The following is a 24,076-nucleotide window of genomic DNA, read 5'->3' as shown; positions in this document are numbered from 1 at the left end:
ATATTTCTCTTCTACCGTTTCCCTTTCACTTACAATTCTCATCCTTATCACCATCCCCACCCTGTGACTGGACAGCGAAAGGAGAAGCAGAACACCAATGCTTATCTGTTACTTTGCTCTCTCCTCCGATCAACGTTCTACACTGCAGCACATTTGTTTGGCTTCCCATGCTGCTTCCCCCTCCCATTTCTGAGCTCTGCTGTACACAAACAGCAAGGGGCTGATGCCAAGTCAAATTCAGGTGCATTCATTTGTGTCTTCCATATCTGGATTTCAGCTTTAAAGCTTATATAACATTTGAGTTACGGAGTTTAAATATACGTGGTTATACCCTTACCTGGTTAACTTGCAGATTAAAAATGCAAGCTTTCAAAACAATGTGTTTCTTTAAAAAAAAAAAAAAAAAAAAAGTAGGGAGGAAAAAAAAAAAAAACATACAAAAATGCCAGGTACAGTGTGAATAATTATTCCTGTTGAGGTCATGGCAACGATGACAACAAAGGGAAAATCCTTTACCAGCACCCCACCTAGACTATTGTGTTTCAGGGGATGCTTAATTAATCCTTGTTCAAAGAGTACTTTGAACTGATAAACGATGCACGCTAGCAGTTGAAGTGAAGCGCAACAACAAAGTACACCGCTGGCCACTCTGGTACGGGAAGAGTTAACAGAAAACTTGGAGGGATGTCCCCATGGCATAATGCAGGGTAGATGTAAATGGACAGGCCTCCTCCTCTTTAAACAAAAAACACCTGCACTCTCTTGTCAGGTCGGTGATTAATAACCAGGCTGCCGATGCATTAGGCTTCTCAAAACAAAGAAAAGAGATCACTTACAGGTCTCCAATCTTTCCCCTTTCAAAGTTACTGTCAGTTGAAAAATGAAGGCAAAACCAGCAACAGTTGCAACTTTTCTTCCCCCCCAAAGAAAAACAAAAGCTGATTTCTGTGTATCCTATTAATTTCTTCACAAGGGATATCAGGAATTTTAACAGCTGCACATACAACCTTTTTTATGCACAATGGCCATAGCCAATGACAAAACATTGTTTTATACTGAGGCTTTGATCACATACAGCTGTTTTAGCTGTGCGCTGAAATAAAATGGAAACAAAAAGTAGTACAAGAATACCTCCATGGGGTTTATATATTTATTACATGTGGTGTGTTTTCAAAAATAATACAACTGCATAATTATGGTTTTTCAAAATCAATGACAGCACCAGTTAAAAAAAACAAACAAAATACATGGACAATAAATGCAACTTACAACAATCAGGGTGTTGACAGCTTTTCTATGGTACACAGTATGCCCAAACGTTTTTGGACTCCGGATCACTACATCTCTACTATATGGGTAAAGTATGAAAACAGCTCTCTATGCTTTTTCTTCGCTGGATACACCTGAAAGTAATATTTTAAGGTTACAGCTTACAAAGACATTTTAGACAACCATGCTCTTCCAAACCTTGTGGAAACAGCCTGTAGAACCTTTCCTGTTCCAGCAAGAATGTGTCCCTGTGTACAAGGCCAGCTCCATAAACAATAGGAACAGCGTACAAACACAGGAGGTTTTATTGAAGGGCCACAAATATGTCTCCTTTTGAGTGCATTTAGTAGCCAGTCAAGGCTAAAGTGGATGAAACATGGTTTCCATACTGGTAGCCAGGCTCCTTTCATTTGAACTCCATAAACACATCATAAAAAGGAAGAAAAGACCCACCCACCTACTCGACCTTGGCTATGGCTTCCTTCTAAGGATTGTGGAGCCATCATGAGTCCTGTGTTATCACATTCCTTTCCAGCTTTGAAATATGGTTTTCAAAACTCCCACTTTCTGGTCCCCACATATGCCTGTAGATCCCCCTTTTTAACAATCCCCTTTTTCCCTCTGGGTCAGTTCCCTCAGCAAGTGCATCAATAAGGCCTATAAAGGATAGGACATTTGATAGGTAATGGAGGTATCACACTGGCTGAATATCTCAAACAAAATTTGGAGATGACACATTTGGAAATGTTTCGCTGTCATCAAATAGCCCACTTCTTACATTCCCTTAAGCGCAACACTGAGGACATATCAAGTAGAACCTTTTTTGAGAATAGATGTATGAGATGACCTGGAATGAAGAGGTGGCATCTCGGACCTATATTCCTTCCTTTCTATGGGTAAGCTGTATCAGAAAGCGTGGAAAGCAAAACTGGGAGAGGAGATGGAGGAAGAGGAGTGGGCCAGAGATGGCCAGATATGATGCACAGGAAGCTTACGAATAGTATGCTCATTGAGGCCAATTATAAAGTTCTCTCTTATTGGTACCTAGTCTCTTGTCCCTTCTAGAATTGCAAAAATGTACACAGATTCCTCATCCCTCTGTTACAGGGGGTGCGGTCAAGAGTGCACTATGTATCATGCGTAGTGGTCCTTCCCGAGAGTCCAGCATTTTTGGATTACATTTATTCAGTGGCTGAGGTCAATGCACCTAAAAATGCTAAGACAGCACTCTTTAATCACCCCTTGGATGAGATGGCCAAACATTCACCCTAATTTTTTTTTTACCTTTCTGGATACTAAAATGTCTACAGCACACCTGTGGAAATATATAGCAATAAACTACAGTCACTAAAAATAAGATATCTTGGATCATGCCCCATGAAAAATTGACCAGCATCTTAAAAAACAAGCAATCCAAATATATAAGCTGGGGGCATGAAGGGAGCCAGGTGGAGGAGGGTCGAGAGGCGTACGTTTCACTATTACTTCTCTGTCTCCAATTTTCCCTATAGAAAGTGCATTACCAGGTGGCCACCTGGTTTTATACTGTTAAGACCATCATTGAGAAATTTTGTGAATATACCAGGTTTTACCATGTATTTTGTAGCCAGATCTCGCATTCCACCCTTTTTCAGGGGTGGTATGCCTATACAGTAAATATGAACCTTTCAATCACTCATTATTTGCTTTTGCTTTCACCTGACCAAAAAAACTTTCCAGTTCTTATCCCGATTCCCTACCCCCCTGGACCCACTTCCCCTTTTCCCCTGCCCCCCACTCCCAATACTTACATGGGATTCCCCCATGTACTCTGGTTTCCTCCCACAGCCCAAAGACATGTTGAGTTAATTGACTCCTGTCCAAATTAGCCCTAGTATGTATGTATGCATATATTATAAATGTATATGAGATAGGGGCTTTAGATTGTAAGCTCTTAAGGGCATGAACTCATCAATGTACAGCATATGCTAAGCGAATTGTTGGCACTATATAAATGCCTGTAGTAAATAAGTCTTGGGTAGCTCTTCAGATGGGCTGAAAACAAGATATTCAACTGAAAGCACCCAGGCCCTGTTGCCATGTCTGACCAGAAGCGGTCTAAATTTCCATACAAGATTATTCAATGGTCTCTAGGGATGCCACATTTTCATGAAATAGGCATTTCCCATTTCAATTCGTATAACAGGCTTTCTAGAAGTTCCCAGAGCACAGAACAGACCAGGTAAAGGGTATATGAAGGAAATAAGTTTATACTTCTTAGTCTATACTGTATATCAGCCATGGTTCAGTGGAACCCTAGGGTTCTTCCAGAGGTTGAGCTATGGGCTTACTGACCTCCTATCTGACGGTGCCTGGATAGTTCTATGTCTAATGCCACTTAGCAGAGCGAAGCAGCAAAACATTGATTATCTTTTTTGCGGTCTGCAAGAGTTTCATTTTGACCACGACTATAAAGGGGCATTGAAAATTTCAAATGTTTCTCTCAGGGAAAAGGCTGAGAAAGCCTGTGGTATATACACAAACACATGTCTAATAAAGGCGACTAGGAACCGTCTGTAGGCCCTCTGGCCATATGGGCCTGGGGGGAGTTTTCCCTTACCTAGCTGAGCTCGAGCTAAAATCAACTGAAAAGGAACCTTGGCTGACAATATTTTGAAGACAAGCTTGACTTAACACCAAATGTCCACAGACCATCATATGAATGCAAAAAATGAGCTTGAAGATGATTGAAACAGAACACTTTGCTCACAAAAAAAGGTGAGCAGCATACAGAAATGCCAATTCCCTTCCACACCAACCCTTCTGTCATTCTGACAAGTTGCTTGGGGGCTTATGAATATGTCAGAATGATTTTTATAAGGCAAGAAAGAGATTCTCAGTATACAGTGTTGATGTAAAGCAGTGACCTGAGAGAGGACTCTTCTCCCCTTACGTAATGCCACCTGCATGCCTCTTACCTAATGCAAATAAATAATCTGCTATTGATGAATCATTTCTGCCTGTTTAGAGAAAGGGCTGTTTAAACAGAGGAGCATTAAAATATCTCAAGATACAAAAGCCTCGAGGCTCCATCAAAATAAGAACTAGAAAATACCTGTCCCTTTTCTATCTACTTATTCCAGATCCATAAACCTCCCCAGAAGATCAAAAAGGAAGACTTTCCACTGGGATAAACTCATCTTGCATCACGAGAATGCCTTCATTATAGCTAGACAGACAAAAGTAGGAGCACGATTTTGGCCTGACCTTAATAAGTGGAGTAAAGGGCAAAAAGGAATCTAAAAAAAGTCCACATAAAAGATACAAAATGCCTATAAATATTGCTATTAACAGAAGCGTGAAACCACAGTGCCTTATTCTAGTCAAACTATACTGACAATCGATTTCCAAGCATCAGTTCATGATATTTGGACATTTTTAAATCTATTCGGCCTACAGTTGGCATTGGTACTATAAATAAACACACGTACTATGCTGTGTGAGTGAAGTAAACAAAAAGGCAGTAAAATGGTGGGAAAATAAGACAACCATGCTGCTACAGTACCTTGGCAAATGTCATCAGCGTTCCGGGTGGACGCCATATGGCGTCCTCCCGCACATGCGCGGATTGCGCTCCTGCAGAGTGGCACAGCGGCACGATCTGTCACCGGCCGTGTACCTCGGACACGGCCGATGACAGATCTGCGTATCGGCCCCGTTGCCGGTACCATGTGACCTGCTGTGTCACATGACAGTTGTATACAATGGATGGCTTCATTCATGCCATCCATTGTATACTACTGCCTAGCTGTGAATGGTCACAGCTAATCACATGCACTGTGTCATGTGATTAGCTGTGGCCAAATCACAGCTAAGCACAAAAAAAAAAAACCCTGAATGAATCTATGTCATTCAGGTAAATGCTTGCTTATTAATAAAAAATAAAGAAAATTAAAAAAAAAAAAAAAAAAAAAAAAAAAACAATTTTTTTTTTTCATACTGTCACCAGTCAGTGTCCCTGATCACCGCCATGCCAGTTATATGATGACGTTGTACTGCACTGGTGACAATATGTAAAAAAAAAAAAAAATAGTGAAACTAATTATTTTAATTTTCCGAAAAATGACAAAAAAATACAACTTTAAAAAACTCGCCACGCCTCTTATGAAATACGTCCGACTGTCTACATTGCAAAAAGGGGTCATTTGGGGATATCTGTACTGTTCTGACATTCTTGGACCTCAAGAAATTAGATTGGCCGTCAGTACTTCAGGACTGATCAATATTCAGATCTATCCCATAGTTTGGGAACTCTATAACTTTCCTACAAACTAAAAAAATACATCCTAATTTGGGTTATTTTCACCAAAGACATGTAGCAGAATACATCTCGGCCTAAATTTATGAAGAACAATTATTTATTTGCAAACTTTTATAACAGAAACAAAGAAAAACTTTTTTTTTCAAAATCTTTGGTCTTTTTTTGCTAATTTAGCAAAAAATAAAAACCCCAGTGGTGATTAAATACCACCAAAAGAAAGCTCTAGTTGTGTGAAGAAAATGATAAAATTTTAATTTGGGTACAATGTTGTATGACCGCGCAATTGTCATTCAAAGTGTGAGCGCTGAAACCTGAAAACTGGCCTGGGCAGGAAGGTGTAAAATTGCACAGTATTGAATTGGTTAACTTGGGGCGCAGGAAGTACATACAGTAAACAATCGTTTTACTTTTGCTGAGGTCCTTTTTGATAGTCAAAGGCTTTGACCTCATGATGCTTTTTCACCTCTATGAATACCCAGGAAAAAAATCCTATGTATTGTCAATCCTGAAATATGCTACATTAGAGTCCTACTCTGAGCGTTCTTGGTAAGTTGACACTGCCTGTGGATGAAGGAGTCAGCAAGCTGCCATACTGTTTGCACAAACTGTGTCTAAGGAGGAAAAGTATGTCTACTGCATAAAGCAACATTTGATCATTCAAAACAGAGCAAAAGACACTGGAATTAAAAAGGCAATACCGTTGTTTGCAAAAAAAAATTTAGCAAATGCTTCCCTATTCAGTTACAGGGCTGGAGGGAGTATCAATGGACTACAAACATGGTAACGTCACTGCACTTGTGTTCCTATGGGAGCTAGAAGTCCATCTGCTGCAGTGAAAATTCACGATTTCTGCAAAAGGGGGTGTGGGGGGCTGCAGACTGATCATGCCTAGTGTTACATCCTAAACATGGGTGTAGCATGAATATGGTCAGAAAAATGGTCTCAGCTTTGAGTGCTTGGCAGGGTATATTACTGCGAAGAACAAAGTGCTGAAAATAGTACAGTGCTGTGGAAACGTTTAGGCCTTTTTGCACAGTCCTGTGGTTTTGGGAATAGGAAGCTTTTTATACTTTAGGTAGGCCAGCAGAGAAAATACTTATACTTCTCAATTGACAATCTCTCATATGACACATCCCAGTCACATCCCTTTTACGTAAACAGCTTTAAATGCAAAAATTGATTTGCTTAATGGGCAGCACAATGGCCAAGTGGTTTAGCACTTTCGTCTGGCAGCATTAGGGTCATCGGTTTGAATCCCAAACATGGCACTACCTATCAGGAGTTTGCATGTTCTCCCTGTGTGTGGTTTCCTCCCACACTCCTCTGGATCAACGGTGGGTATAGGATTATAACTTTTTTTTTTTTTTTAAATGGTTGAACTGGATGGACTTTTGTCTTTTTTCAGCCAGACTAACTATGTAACTCAAAAGACATGCTGGTTGGTTAATTGGATCTTGCCAAATTGGCCCTAGTATATGTATGAATGTGAGTAATGGATCATAAAAACTGTAAACTCCTTGAGGGTTAGGGACTGATGTGAATGTACAATATATATGTAAAGCACTGTGTAAATTGACAGGGTTACCGTATATAAAGTACCTGTAAAAAATAATTTACAAGTTTTTTTCTACCAAACCAATTTTCCGGTTTTGTTTAAATATCAAAAACAATATTTTCGAGGTTGGATGAAACGTCTGGAGTAGTAAATACTTTTGGTACTTAAATAGTGAATTTTGTTATTAAGGTCTTAACATCAGACCAAAAAGAGACCAAACAGAGGCATGGAAGCATTTAATTCTGAAAAGGGGACAGTGCCTTAACATGAGGGACAGTTGGGAACTTTAAATACCTGACACTGGAGAAGAATTTTCTGTGTTCCCCACTCATAATGAACAGAAGCTTCAAAGGCAGCTTCAAGATCTAGAAGTATATTCCTTTTAATATATATTTAATTTTGTGGAACTGTTACATGTGTGTAATGTAATGAAATCAGGAAAATCAAATTCTCACATAAACACAAGTATACAAACTACAATTAGATTTTTCCGTCATTTCGTTCTTTAACTCCAAAACACAAGGAAGTGAAGTAAACATTAAAATTTCACTCATTTTCATTGTGTATTCAGGTTTTTACTTGGCAAAAGACTCAAAAGCTATGCAAACACCGAGACCTCTAAGAGAATTTGGTTTACTTCAGACAGCCTTGTAGGTCTTGTGGAACACAACCCAATGTGCCAAACCTACCAACTTTAAACAGTTGGCTCAACATTTTCCTGTTAACATAAAAAAGTTCCTCTCTCATCCCAAACAAAAGCACCTTTCATCAAGGCAAGTCCTCATAGGATACCAGGGATGTCAAGGTGTGGATAGAGGAAAAGATCTGTCGGATAGTGTACTCACTGCTGGGAATTCTAGGCCTCTTTGGGTTTACCAAGAAGTTCAAGGACCACACAAATGTACACTGCTGTAGATGTGGAACAAAAGCATTCAAAAGTTAATTTATTCTAAGAGGGATTGTAATACCATAATAGCGCAACTCTAAAAGTAAAACTCCAGTCAAAGTGTCAGATACAGGGTACAAAAAGAAAATACGTTTTTGCTTAAAAGTATATTTAAATAAGAAAATATTTTTCATTTTGGATACAGTAGGGCATGGTTTAAAGCCCTGTAAGCTTTTTTTTTTTTTTGCATTATGTTCCCTAATGGGGAAATTTTTCTTTACTTCCTGTCCTGTAGAAATTTCTCTGAAGTGAGGGCAACCTCACACAGTTGTCACCAAGACAAGGCGTCACCTTTGTAAGATTTTATTCCAACTCTGTGGACACCTTAAAAGTCTGGATTTCCCTCACTTTCAGTCCCAGTGAAGATAATCAACAGAAAAAACAGAGAAGGTGCATCACCCCAGCAGGGACAGAGAGAGCAATATAAGAAATGAATCCCTCCATTTCTATTGCATAGTGCAGGTTGGTGATGCAGCTTGAGCCTGTAGCACTCCCCCAATTTTGCTTGTCTGCCCCATATTGGTACTACACTCACCAGCCGCTTTATTAGGTACACCTTGCTAGTACCGGGTCGGACCCGCTTTTGCCTTCAGAACTGCCTTAATTCTTCGTAGCATAGATTCAACAAGGTGTTGGAAACATTCCTCAGAGATTTTGGTCTATATTGACATGATAGCATCACGCAGTTGCTGCAGATTTGTTGACTGCACATCCATGATGTGAATCTCCCATTCCACGACATCCCAAAGGCGCTCTATTGGATTGAGATCTGGTGATTGCGGAGGCCACTGAAGTACAGTGAACTCATTGTCATGTTCAAGAAACCAGTTTAAGATGATTTGAGCTTTGTGAAATGGTGCATTATCCTGCTGGAAGTAGCCATCAGAAGATGGGGACACTGTAGTCATGGATGTAATCAGGGATGGACATGTCAGCAACAATACTCAGGTAGGCTGTGGCATTTAAAAGATGCTCAAATTGGTACTAAGGGGCCCAAAGTTTACTGTGAAAATATCCCCCACACCATCAGCTTAAATTGTTGATACAAGACAGGATGGATCCATGCTGTCATGTTTATGCCAAATTCTGACACCAACATCTGAATGTCATTTTTTCCAATTTTCTATTGTCCAATTTTAGTGAGCCTGTGAGACTTGTAGCCTCTGATTCCTGTTCTTAGCAGAAAGGAGTGACACCTGGTGTGGTCTTCTGCTGCTGTAGCCCATCGGTTTCAAGGTTTGACGTGTTTTGCATTCAAAATGGTTTCTGCATACCTTGGTTGTAACATGTGGTTGGTTGAGTTACTTTCACCTTTCTATCATCTTAAACCAGTCTGCCCATTCTTCTCTGACATAAACAAGGAATTTTTGTCCACACAACTGCCGCTCATTAGAGAATGAGGGAAAAAAAGAAAATATCTAAACCCTAGACATGGCTGTGCATAAAATCACCAGTAGATCAGCAGTTTTTTTAAACATTCAGACCAGCCTGTCTGACACCAACAACCGGGCCACATTCAAAGACACATCAATCGCATCAAGACAGATTGCATCAAGACAGATTCTTCTCAACAGGATATGAGATCCAGTCAGTTATGTACTTTGCTGTTAGGACATGCTTTCTTCAAACCGGACTTTGTGATAAAATCAGGATGAAATTATATACTCTCCGGCCACTTTATTAGATATACCTGTTCAATTGCTTGGAAAACCCTAAAAGATCAGCAATTTTTGAAACACTCAGACCAGCCTGTCTGGCACCAACAACCATGCCACGTTCAAAGTCAATTAAATACCCTTTCTTCCCAATTTTGATGCTTGGTTTGAACTTCAGCAAGTGGTCTTCACATGTTTAGATGCCTAAATGCATGGAGTTGCTGTCATATGATTGGGTGGCAATTTGTGTTACCAAGCAATTGAACAGATGTACCTAATAAAGTGACCGGTGAATATGCATGTCCATTAAAGTATGCTATAAGCAAGTTAAGTATTCAGAATTTTCAAATTGGCCAGAGAGGAATCATGTTGACCAACATGAACATGTATAATAGATGCCAACCGAGAAATCCGTTTCTAGCAAACTTCTGCATGAAATGGTGCATAGTAGTGTGCAGGAGGTTACTTAGAAACCCTGTCGCGTTTTTATTGCTTAGGATTTTGAACTACTCAGCATTAAATAAAGGTTTGGCTTAAGGACAACTTTAATTGAATAAACAGTATATAAGTAATTTTGTTCATCTTCCCTTTTGCACTACATAGTTATGAAAGAGAACACAACTCACCATTTCTATTTTTACAGACTGCTGTTTCAGCTACCTGCTGAGATAATGCATGGACCTATTCCCATTGTTGAGGGTCTCCTTGACCTTTTCTCCTTCTGTAAGCCGTTTGAACACCTCCTACTTTAGATCCCAGTGCTAAGTGCACTGTGCAATGCAAGAGAGCCTGACCAGCACACCATGCATGGATCCTAACGAATGTGGTATCTGTGCCACCATTTGTCCAAAGAGAGATGAATTGGAACTTCTCAGCGTATCCACACTCTCTCACAATCGTGAGACCTCCAGCTCCTCCTACTCTCTTCAGCCAGAGGTCATTTTATTAGGTATTATTTTTGAGCAAGTACACCTGTGACATTGGGTGCTCATAGGTTCCATAAATCGATATGTACAGAGACCATCAGATTGTAGTATAATACCATAACTAATATTTATCAAACTGGCTACGCAACCTCCACTTCCATCTTGGACTTCCACAGACTAAAACTTATAATCAAAAAAACAAAAATAAATAAAACTAGGAGCTCTGACAGTTAGAAAAATTTTTTTTTATACAAACAGTACAAAAAATTACCATGGTACACTAAAATATATGCCAGATTCATTGTCTACCACTATACTGGATCAACTGCCAACATACTCTGGCAGCATCCATGGACAATTACCCATGAGTTCAAATATAAAAGTCAACCAATGCGAACTAAGAAACTAGGAAGTATACTGGTTAACTCATCCAACTGCAACAATTGTGCTCCGAATCTAGATATATAGCACAGTTACTGCCAAACTAGTACAAAACTGTTAGGCCACCTTAAAAAAAATAACATGCTGCACACGTCAATATGACCTTCAGTTGGGAACACATACCTGCATATACTGGGCCTAATAGATATCTGGTTTATGTGTGGCATAAACAATACCACCTCAAGAATTCATCTGACAGAAACATAAATCACCTCCTTTTGTCATGATGAATTTTCCATAATCACCCCCATTCATGATCAACATAAATAGGCTCAGCCCCGTGCACATAGGAAAATAGAGACAAATAGCATTTCTCCTTCATATAATGCTTCATCTTGAAAAGGCATGGTTTTAGGTGAGTGAAGAGTGTTATACCTGGCCTTGGTTCCTGGTGGGAGCATTATTCTTTTTGATTGCCAACGGTGGATGCAGAAAACCATTTTTAGTACTGTGAACTTTTGGACTTGTGATTAAAGTGGTTGTAAAAGCTGAAGGGTTTTTTATCTTCATGCATTTTATGCATGAAGGTAAAAAACCTTCTGTGTGCCGCAGCTCCCCTAGCCCCCTCATTACCTAACTGAGCCTCATCGTGATTAATCAATATGAATGACAGCCTCGGCTGTGATGGGTCTCTGCCTCCTCATTGGCTCCCGCTGCTATCAATAACAGCCAGTCAGCCAATGAGGAGAGAGGGGGTGTGGCCAAGCCACAGCTCTGTGTGTGAATGGACACATGGAGCATCAGGTGCCCCCATAGCAAGCTGCTTGCTGTGGGGGCACCCGACAGACAGCAGGAGCCAGGAAAGCCTGTGGGGGACCTGAAAAGAGGAGGATCCAGGCTGCTCTGTGCAAAAACCACTACACACAGTATGTAAGTATAAAATGTTTTTTTTTTGTGTAAAATAACAAAGGCCTTTAGAATCGCTTTAAGATTTTGCACAAATTACCTAGCATTTATATAAAGTTAGTGAAACCAGGTTTTCGTTTTTCACTGCTACATTCTCAGCATGTATGGGTAAATATTTAAAAGAAATATTCACTTTTTGCTCATTGTGCAAATAATTACTGTGCAGTATGTGCGCTTGGTGATCATTTCCTTTGACGTCAACAATTGAATAACTCAAGTTGGTAAAGAAAAAAAGAAAGACTGTATTTGGGTACTTTTATACTCACAAATACAGAATTATTAACTCTGATGGAAGCAATATATTTTTCTGCTGAAATGGTCAGGACAGAACAAGTATCCAAGCTACAATTATAGTGGGATAGTCCCACAAAACACCTCTACGGTCTAGCTTTGGCTCTACATGTTTCTAAAATGCATTTCTGAAAACGATCCAGCTGTAATGAGTCCCAAAGGGATTTTTTTAGCTGGCGGGACAAGCTGTGCTACCATTCATCAACAGTTGGAGAACCATCAATTGTCCGCCATCTCCGTAGGATGCGGTAGAACCCATTGAACCATAAAAATTTAGTTATTTACTCACCAAAGTAACATTTTGAGAAAATTAGCCAAACTAATGATCAGGGGAATTTAATGCGGTGGTAGGCTTCTACATGGGCCAAATATAACTGTTCCCAACAGTTGGACACAAACGGATTTTTAAACTTGTCCAACAATCTGTACACTATGTAGCTGATCCTTTTCCACATGGAGGAATTAGGAGGTCATATTTAACCAGACACGTGCCACTTCTACGCAACAGTAAAATCACAAGCTATAGTGACGCAGTTTGTGTATCAGGTAGACCACTCTTTCAAACATAATTATGCTGTAATACAATAAACGGACATAAAAAAAGAAATTTGTGTTTATGAATACTGTCTTTGTGGTCCTATATACTCCAAGTCCCAGACAGAGCTAAATGTAATGAACAGATCCTGCGAAAGTGTGTTAAGTTAAATTTAAGACATGTACTGCAGTCATTTCAAGACTCAATGTGGCAATAACATTTGAGATACCCAAAATAGAACATTACATAGATTAAATTATAGTGTTCAGAGGCACTCTAAAATGGAAGAGGGCAGACAGCCACCGCAGTTATAACATTTATTTATTCATAGGAGCTTAAATCTAGAACCCTGTACTAGTTCCAGCAATCTGTAGTCTTCGACCCTGAAGATTACATTGAATAAGACAAAAACACATTGTACCAAATGATGTTAGGAAACAGAAAACATATTTCATTGGTCAGAGTTCTTTACATATGAAAGTTGCATTGAGTGCCTGCAAAACATTGCTTTTAAAAAGGGACGTATTTAACAGCCAGTAAATATCGCTAGCGAAGGGGTTTATATATCAATATCAGAACCAGACCATCCACAAAGCAACCTAGGCAGAAGTTAAAGTGGAAGAAATGCCCAAAGCTTTGGTATGTGTGTACTGGACTTACGTCTATAACACAGGTGTCAAACTGGCAGCCCTCCAGCTGTTGCAGAACTACAAGTCTCATGAGGTGGGTAGCACAGTGGCTAAATGGTTAGCACATCCGCCTGGCAGTACTAGGGTCGTTGGTTCGAATCCCAACCACAGCACCACCTGCCTGGAGTTTGTATGTTCTTCCTGTGCCTGCGTGGGTTTCCTCTGGGAACTCCAGTTTCCTCCCACACTCCAGAGATATGCTGGTAGGTTAATTGGATTCTGTCTAAATTGGCCCTAGTATGTGTATGTATGAATGTGAGTTAGGGACCTTAGATTGTACACCCCTTGAGTTAGGGACTGATGTGAGCGTACAATATATATTGTAAAGCGCTGTGTAAATTGACGGCGCTATATAAGTACCTGAAATAAAAATAAATAAATGAGGCGCTGCAAGGCTGACAGGTACAAGCATGGCTCCCAAAGGCAGAGGCATGATGGGACTTTTAGTTTTGCAACAGCTGGAGAGCTATCCGTTTGACACCCCTGGTCTAGAACGATTCTTAAAATGTTCCCTCCCCTCACCTCTTACTTATTCTGCCTAACAGGTCTAAAAAAAAATATATATGAATATATATATGAATATATATATATATGAATATATATATATATATATATATGAATATATATATATATATGAATATATATATATATATATATATGAATATATATATATATATATATATATATATATATATATATATATATATATATATATATATATATATATGAATGAATATATATATATATATATATATATATGAATATATATATATATATATATATATATATGAATATATATATATATATATATATATATATGAATATATATATATATATATATATATATATATGAATATATATATATATATATGAATATATATATATATGAATATATATATATATATATATATATATATGAATATATATATATATATATATATATATGAATATATATATATATATATATATGAATATATATATATATATATATATATATGAATATATATATATATATATATATATATGAATATATATATATATATATATATATATGAATATATATATATATATATATATATATGAATATATATATATATATATATATATATGAATATATATATATATATATATATATGAATATATATATATATATATATATATGAATATATATATATATATATATATATATATATATATATATATATATATATATGAATATATATATATATATATATATATATATATATATATATATATATATATATATATATATATATATATATATATATATATATATATATATATATATATATATATATATATATATATATATATATATATGATGTGCGTAGCCATTTTTAATCTGCTCCGGTCCCGTCAAGTGATCCTGGAGCTCTGGCTCCTCTGTTGCTGCTGCAGGGATGCAGAGGGAGTGCCTACAAGGGCTGGGTCATGGAAGCCAATGGGTGCTGTAACAGCAAGTCTCCCAGAATTCCCAGGTGTCGACTGGTGCTCCCTGAACCGGAGCTGCAGGATCACATGATCGGACCAGAGAAGTTTAAAAATAAGTACACACCATTTTTTATACAGGTTAGATAAGAGGAGGGGGATGGAACATTTTTAATCATGGCTTTTCTTCCGCTTTAAAATACGATATAAAACAACTGGATGACTTACTCCTTCCATATAGGACTTTTGCACCTTAGTATAGTACCCAAAGAGAATTAAAAAAAAAAAACACATTTAAATTGAGTACATTGCATATAAATTAGACAAACAAGAATTACACTTACAAGGACTGTAGAGAGTTCAGGACCTTTAAAGCTTCACTGGGAACAGTTTTCAGCTGGTTATTTTGAAGAGTCCTACAAAATAGAAAACATACATAAGTTAGAATACAGACTTGTATATCTCTACCCGTATCCAGTTTTAAACAGAGAAAATGTATCTGACAAATATCAGAAGTAACAGTGGGCAATGGGGCCTCCATGATTCACTCCTGACAGATTTCCTTTACACCAAAAACCCTGCATTTTCATTGTGCTTGTTCACACCATCTTTTCACGATTCCCGATTTTGATGCAGAGATTGAGTGACACTTTAATGCTAGCCATAAACATAGCAATAGGCAATCTATGGATTAGGTCCCGTTCACATTTGGGCAATTAGAAACTGCAGATTCCAAATTGGGGCAAAATGGCTGATGAGTGCCACTCATCCCAAATGGCAACCCAAACAAATGTGCGATTTTGCCACGATTGTCCTGCAACAAAATGCACATATAAAATCTTGCCTGGATCCGGGCCTAAATGTGGTCTCTGAGCTTCTTTGGAGCGACTAACACACGTGGGGCAACCAGTTCAAATTAATGGGCTACTTAACATGCAGAATCATGCTTTTAAAATTGCAAGCAGGAACCCTCGTCCCAACTACATAGTAGGGTTAATGTAGTAAAACTGGAGAGAAGAAAATCTGGTGCAACTCTGCACAGCTTCCAGTTTTTTTTTTTGGTCAATACTTAAGTTAGTTACTGAAGTTAGAAGATGATTGGCTACCATGCACAGCTGCACTAGATTTTGCACTCTAGTTTTAGTAAACCAACCCCAATATGTTAACTGGGCCTAAGGCCTCATGCACATGTGCACTGGAAAAAAATGCTGCCGTTCAAGGATTCTGGCTTTTTTTATGTCCCTAAACGCTGTTTTATGTTGGGTCTATGTGGCCATGCACATCAGGGGTTAGATCAGTATTTTAAGAGCAGCGTTTAGAACAGAAAAAAAAAAAAAAACCCACACGAAAAAAAAGGAGTTAGGCATAATTTACATTTGTATGAGCGTAAATGTATTCCATTGGATATATTAAATTAATATTCCGGCCAGTAGAACGTTCAACACCATATGAGCAAAGACGTGTATGCATACGCAAGATGATTAGAGGCATTTTCTGGGAAAATCAAGCATATTTGGGGCATAAAATGCATACGCCCATTGGCATGAGACCATAAAGTTTCTGTATGGGTAAAGTAAAGTAAAAAAAAAAAACCCACACAAAAAGCCCCCCCCCCCCCCAAAAAAAAAACAAACCCCCAAAAAACCCCCCAACCAGGCACCCTGTGGTTCCTTGAGGTTTCTTCAGGGGTGCCTTGGAAAATGCCTAAAAATTGCCCAAAACTTGTATACAAGCCAGCAGGTGGAATAAGCCTGCCTTTAGTTACACAAAACACACAGGTTTTCATTGTGCACCATTACGACCTTCTAGCCGCTGGCATCCTGACAACCAATGACATCAACAGTTAAGGAGGATGTCGGCTGCTTGCACAGCATCCTAGTTTGACCCTCCCCTGCCCCTCTCCATCAGTGCTGGGGTCACATCAGCTCAGTGATGGAGAAAAACTGAGGGAGAAGAGACACATGGGAAAACTAGTCAGTACCAGTGTGCAATAGTGTTTTTGCTTTGGAAGAATAAATCGCCTCTAATGTTGGGTGTCCTACATGTGTGGGTGTTGCTGCGTTATATAAAACTATTAGAATAGTTTCACATTTTAGAATAGGGTGCCTCGGGACTGTCCATAATTTTAAAAGGCGCCTCGGGACTGTCCATTTTAAAGGGCGCCTCGGGACTGTCCATAATTTTAAAGGGCGCCTCGGGACTGTCCATAATTTTAAAGGGCGCCTCGGGACTGTCCATAATTTTAAAGGGCGCCTCGGGACTGTCCATAATTTTAAAGGGCGCCTCGGGACTGTCCATAATTTTAAAGGGCGCCTCGGGACTGTCCATAATTTTAAAGGGCGCCTCGGGACTGTCCATAATTTTAAAGGGCGCCTCGGGACTGTCCATAATTTTAAAGGGCGCCTCGGGACTGTCCATAAATTTTAAAGGGCGCCTCGGGACTGTCCATAAATTTTAAAGGGTGCCTCGGGACTGTCCATAAATTTTAAAGGGTGCCTCGGGACTGTCCATAAATTTTAAAGGGTTCCTTGACCAAAAAAAGGTTGAGAAACACTGGTCTAAACATCAAGGTGCATACGTATAAGTCCATACCTAGGAGCATGTATATGCTCAAATCTGCATTTACAGCTGGAATTTACAGTACAACCACTGATTAATTTGTACAGGCCGTTGTATGCAACACCTGACACCAAGGAATGAAATACGACCAGATGCTTCAGGTATACAGCTCTATGCACCCATGTGTATAAGCCCTTTATACCACAAAATACAAATACGGCCTCATGCACACTGGTCGTTTAGCCCCGAAGAAAGACTCCAGTGCTTAGGTATGGACAGAAGGCATGGGTGCAGCATCCAGCAGCCTGTAAAACTCTACAGTAGCCTGAAAGTGGCTGCAGGATGGTGGGGCTGGACTGTGCACCAAGTGGCACTAAGGCTTTGGGCTGCATGCAACGAATGTCCAGAATGCAAACAATTTGCGCTTAGGGCATTCGTCCTTGGCCTTTAGAGGTACCCGCACCTTTAGCTGTATGTACAAAGCATTAACTCACGTTTAGAGTTTTTAAAGTGGACTCTGGATTTACAGAATTCTGTTTTCCTTACATGTAGCTAAACTGAACACACCGAAGCGCAGTTAAAACGCACCATTTGATCGATACCATTAAAAATCATATGCATTTAGAAATGTCCTATTACTACATATGTTGTCAATGACTATGTGAATGAGGCCTTCCCGTACATGGCACAGCTCTATTGAAGAAGCTTGCCTATGTGGGCGGCTGCCCATGCTACCCAGTGACATCCCCCTCCCCCGCAGGTCCAGAAGGGTTAAAGGGAAAGACTTGCTGTGCTGACAGAGCAGGGCAAGCATGTAATTACTAACAAAACTGAACAATTACTTACAGAACTTTGAGTTCTCTCAGGCCAGACAAGGCCATGGGATGGATGAAAGAGAGGTCATTACCAGCCAGTCGCCTGGAAGAAAAATTGTAATAATAATTGAGACTCCAGGGGTAAAAAAAGGAAAAAAGAAAAAAAGTGAGATAAAGTGAGAATTTATTGAAAATATTCTAATAATGAGCTCAACATAACAGAGCATAAAAATGTCACAAAACAATCATTGGTTGCAGCGCTAATTGATTGTGAATAAATACATAACTTGTTAGGCCACAACAGTAAAAAAAAAAAAAAACACCACTACCATAATTAGTCTTGGAAAAGGCACAATAAGGACAGTTTGGAGAATCAGACAATGACTCAGACAAGACTTTTTCTCTTCTTGCAATCCCGCCAAAGCCGAGTCTTTATAAAACACAGTGACCCAGTTTAATCAATGCACAGAGTACATCTCATTATTATTAATATACCGTGAAAACGACTGACTTACATTTCTCCAGCAACAGGCAGATTTTTGAAATCTGACATTGAGGGATGTCACAAATTATAGTTATCGTTCTGACCTATTTTAATGTATATTTTATAAGCAGGCTTCCACATTATTAAAACAAAAAACAGTAGGGGAACAATCCTAAGGGCATCCATGCAAGCTATCCAGCGGATTCAAGTGTGGCTCGTAACAAGAGGTTAACAGAGGAGCCATAATAAGTCTTTCAGAGTGACCAACTGGCCGCTGGTACTCATGTCTGTTTATTAGCTGAGGCAGGCGAAGAACTGCAGAGGGTTCCGGTGGTCCAACTGAAGATGGGCACAATTCCCAGCTGAAAACTCACTTTCAGGTAGTGTGCCTCCTTTGGAACTAAATCCCACTCACTGTCCCTCTTTCTGATCTGATGAACACCTAGAACACCTAAAAAAGTGCACAATTTAACTACCAAAAGTGTGCTACTACACTAAATCTTTCCTCTAACCCCCGTACAAGAGCATTTTGTTATTTAGAATAGCTAACATTAAAGAAATGCAATAGAAGAAAAATCATGTTAGAATGAAAGGCAAAAAAGGAGAGTCGACCCCCCCCCCCTGCCACCCCCCCCCCCCCCTCATTTTGGATAGCATAAGAGTTATAACTCCTGTCAATTTTGTTTTTGCCGTCTGTCTCATTTGGGAGATCTCACTTCACTTCCTGCCCTAGAGCCAGAACAGGATGTGAGAGGAGATCCCTCCAAAATGAAGAAATCCCTGATTGTAACTACATTGAGGTCCATAAATATTGGGACATCAACACAATTCTAACATTTTTGGCTCGAACAAGAAACGAACAAGATGTGCTTTAACTGCAGACTGTCAGCTTTAATTTGAGGGTATTTACATCCACACCAGGTGAACGGTGTAGGAATTACAACAGTTTGCATATGCGCCTCCCACTTGTTAAGGGACCAAAAGTAATGGGACAGAATAATAATCGTAAATCAAACTTTCACTTTTTAATACTTGGTTGCAAATCCTTTGCAGTCAATTACAGCCTGAAGTCTGGAACGCATAGACATCACCAGATGCTGGGTTTCATCCCTGGTGATGCTCTGCCAGGCCTCTACTGCAACTGTCTTCAGTTCCTGCTTGTTCTTGGGGCATTTTCCCTTCAGTTTTGTCTTCAGCAAGTGAAATGCATGCTCAATCGGATTCAGTTCAGGTGATTGACTTGGCCATTGCATAACATTCCACTTCTTTCCCTTAAAAAACTCTTTGGTTGCTTTTGCAGTATGCTTTGGGTCATTGTCCATCTGCACTGTGAAGCGGTGTCCAATGAGTTCTGAAGCATTTGGCTGAATATGAGCAGATAATATTGCCCGAAACACTTCAGAATTCATCCTGCTGCTTTTGTCAGCAGTCACATCATCAATAAATACAAAAGAACCAGTTCCATTGGCAGCCATACATGCCTTATGATGGCTTGCTTCACTGATAGCTCTTTGGATCTCATCTTGAGAGTTGACAGCAACAGATTCCAAATGCAAATAGCACACTTGAAATGAACTCTGGATCTTTTATCTGCTCATTGTAATTGGGATAATGAGGGAATAACACACCTGGCCATGGAACAGCTGAGAAGCCAATTGTCCCACTACTTTTGGTCCCTTAACAACTGGGAGGCACATATGCAAACTGTTGTAATTCCTACACCGTTCACCTGATTTGGATGTAAATACCCTCAAATTAAAGCTGACAGTCTGCAGTTAAAGCACATCTTTTTTGTTTCATTTCAAATCCATTGTGGTGGTGTATAGAGCCAAAAATGTTAGAATTGTGTCGATGTCCCAATATTTATGGACCTGACTGTAGAACCAGTTTCCCCATTGGAAGCCTTCCACTCTATTACTGTTCTAGTGACAACCTAAAAACTTGGATTTTGCTTGCTTTTGATGATTATGGTCACAAAGGACAAAATCTCCCCAACTGGGGGCATAGACAGCAAAAACCTGACAGATGTTCCAATCCCTCTTCACCCTATCCAAAAACTAAAAGGTTTTGCCTTTAGTTATACTTTAATGCAGCCAGTCTCCACCTTTTAAACACAGAGTAACCCTTGAAATAACTTTTGGGTCTCAGGGAACCCCCTTCTGAAAATGACTATATCTGCAACTCATGATACATTAGGGTGATGGTCAGTGGGAAGAATGCTCCTTACACTGAGTCACTGAGAACAATTGACCCCTAACAGATAGCTAAAAGGATCAATAGAGTCAGTGGGAACTTATCTTGAGAGGAACCCTCAACCTCTGGAGGACTCGTAGGGTTCCATGGAAAACTGGTTGAAAGACCCTGTTTAATTAATATTTTTTAGAGCATTCATTTTTCATGGTTCACACAGCTTGGGTTATGGCAGGGGTGCATCCTTTGAGTGAAGAACAAAGGGATACAGTTTAGATACAAAAAGGTATGCAAAGTTAGATAGGTATGGATGGGTCAAATATTCCACGTCCTGATGAGGCTACTTCTTGGTGTGCGATTAGGTGTGCATAGTGCAATCTTCCATATCGAAATTTGTTAAAACATATTTGTTAAGAGTAACATACAGCCAGCGCATTCTTCAGGGCTTGAACAACAGTTTGTTTCAGGCGACCTATACACTTACCATCCACTTTTTAGGTACACCTGTTCAATTGCTTGGTAACACAAATTGCTGATCAGCCAATCACATGGCAGCAACTCAACACATTTCGGCAACTAGATGTGGTGAAGACAACTTGCTGAAATTCAAACCGAGCATCAGAATGGGGAATAAAGGGGATTTAACTGACTCTGAACATGGCATGTTGATGGTGCCAGGCGGGCTGGTCTGAGTATTTCAAAAACTGCTGATCTACTGGGATTTTCCAAGTGAAAAGGTATACCTAATAAAGTGGCCGGTGAGTATATCATTTCATCCTGATTTTATCACAGAGTCCGGTTTGAAGAAAGCATGTCCTAACCGCAAAGCACATAACTGACTGGATCTGATATCCTGATGAGAAGAATCTGTCTATGATCAAGTTTGGGTGAAAGTTGATGTGATTTAAAATGTTACAGTTCCTAAAGAGCTCAAAATCTCTCCCCAAATGTCTACTAACTTCTCTAATAAAATTGTCCCTCTTTTAGATCTGACACAGATCTGCTAACATACAAGCACTAAACTAAACATGCACTGCTAAAGAGTGGTTGTAAAAAGGTCAAGGCTTTTTACCTTCATGCATTCTATGCATGAAGGTAAAAATCCTTCTCTGTGCAGCATCCCCAGTCCCCCCTAGACTCCAGCAATGTGCACTGGAGTCTCGGCTAGCCCGAGACTCCCTCTCCTCATTCGCTGAGACAGAAGCAGGAGCCATTGGCTCCCACTGGTGTCAATCACAGCCAGTGAGCCAATGAGAAGAGAGAGGGGGCAGAGCCAAGCTGCAACTAAGTGGACACACGGAGCAGTGGGTGCCCCCATAGCAAGCTGCTTGCTGTGGGGGCACTTGACAGAAGGGAGGGACCAGAAGCACTGGCGGGGGACCCCAGAAGAAGATGATCCGGGCTGCTCTGTGCAAAACCACTGCACACAACAGGTAAGTATAGACATGTTTGTTATTTTAGACAAAAACAAGCCTTTAGAATCACTTTAATTTCAAACACCGTTACAAATGAAGAGCAATGAGGATATTTGTAACTTGTGATAATGTATTTTTTTTGTAAAAAGGAGCTTACACTTTGCACAAACATGCATCTGAAGAAAAATGTGAGCGTCTCTTTACTGGACTTTGGGAGATTTTTCTTTGGGAAGATAAAACTTCTAACTCTTCACAATCACACCTTATTTGTGTCAGCAGTTTTCAGCAGCACCTATATTTGTGAGCAACTATTTTCAAGGATGAAGAACACAAAAAGGGCAAAATAAGAACCAAAATATCTGAAGAGCACCTTGAGAACTGCAACTACAACTATTGAATCAAATATTGAAGCATTTGTTTATCAGCTGCTGTGTCAAAATATCGTACTAGTTTCAAGTTGCCCTTTTTACTATTACAATTAAAAAAAAAAAAAAAAAAAAATGAAGTTTTATTACTCAGATAGGTACATTATCTAGATCAGTGATCTGCCTGACCTTTCCTGCCCATCAGCTATCCTTATTCTTCATGTGTTTTATGTGCAACTCAAGACAATTCTTCTTCCAAATGTGGCCCAGAAGAAAAAAAAAAAGCTGCATTTTCACAGACCAGTGCACTTAGGTCAGCAGGATAAAAAGGTGGAAGCACCAAGCCTCAAAATTTACAAATTTTGTAAGATTTTCCTTTGTTTCAGCCACCTGTCCACCTCTGGGAATTTGTGTATAAATTCAGCATGAGAAATACACAGGGAAGGGAGGTCCCGGGGATGTTGAGAGTAGTCAAAAGGCTCTTTATTGTTCAGGAAACTTGAAACCATTTCTTATTCCTCCTGGGTGGTTATGTGCACTTGAAAACAAACTCTACATATAACGTAGACCACATATTGTCTACAATGGTTCACTTGAACATAACTAAAATACAATACATTAAGGATCAAGTTACGGAAGGGTCAGGGCATATATAAAAGACAGTATTTAGGTGTGCCTATAATACTACAATGTCTAAAAGAAACCCTGGCTGTAGCGTCGTACAATAGCTATTGCAACAAGGGTTAGAGCTCTACATACCACTAGCTTCAGGATAGTGATCATTGTGAGGTTCCAGAATACCAATAAAAAGAGCAGAACAGAAGCAATTATTGTTGGAAATGAAATAATGCTTCCAAAGTTAATCAGTTAAGAAGAGAGCCTTTCAAATTGTTAAATGCCCATGTAATGTGAAAAATGGGCAGCACAGTGGCTAAATGGTTAGCACTTCCGCCTGGCAATACTAGGGTCATTGGTTCGAATCTCAGCCACGGCACCACCTGCCTGGAGACATGCTGGTAGGTTAATTGGATCCTGTCTAAATTGGCCCTAATATGTGTATGAATAAATGTGAGTTAGGGACCTTAGATTGTACGCCCCTTGAAGGTTAGGGACTGATGTGAATGTTAATATATATATATATATATATATATATATATATATATATATATATATATATATATATATACACATATCTGCGTAAATTGACGCCGCTATACAAGTACCTGAAATAAAATAAATTAAAATAACTTATTCCACAGCTAACACACACCGTTCCACAGCTTTAA

The 24,076-nt window shown here is 39.3% G+C and overlaps 1 protein-coding gene across 1 annotated transcript in view; it reads right to left on the bottom strand.

The window, feature by feature from the left end:
• Nucleotides 1-24,076, bottom strand: part of LGR4 (leucine rich repeat containing G protein-coupled receptor 4) — a 153,522-nt gene that overhangs the window by 37,790 nt on the left and 91,656 nt on the right. The window contains exons 3-4 of the mRNA XM_089654959.1: nt 18,368-18,439; nt 15,307-15,378 (exon numbers count right to left, since the gene is read on the bottom strand). Coding sequence (XP_089511085.1) covers nt 15,307-15,378; nt 18,368-18,439 — 144 coding nt within the window. The remainder of the gene's footprint in view (nt 1-15,306; nt 15,379-18,367; nt 18,440-24,076) is intronic.

This window comes from Staurois parvus, unplaced genomic scaffold, assembly GCF_062004578.1.
Source record: "Staurois parvus isolate SC_StPar_1 unplaced genomic scaffold, SC_StPar_1.0 ptg000818l, whole genome shotgun sequence".
NCBI lineage: Eukaryota > Metazoa > Chordata > Amphibia > Anura > Ranidae > Staurois > Staurois parvus.
The sequence above is the reverse complement of the archived record's forward strand: the minus strand, read 5'-3'. Positions and strand labels throughout refer to the sequence as shown.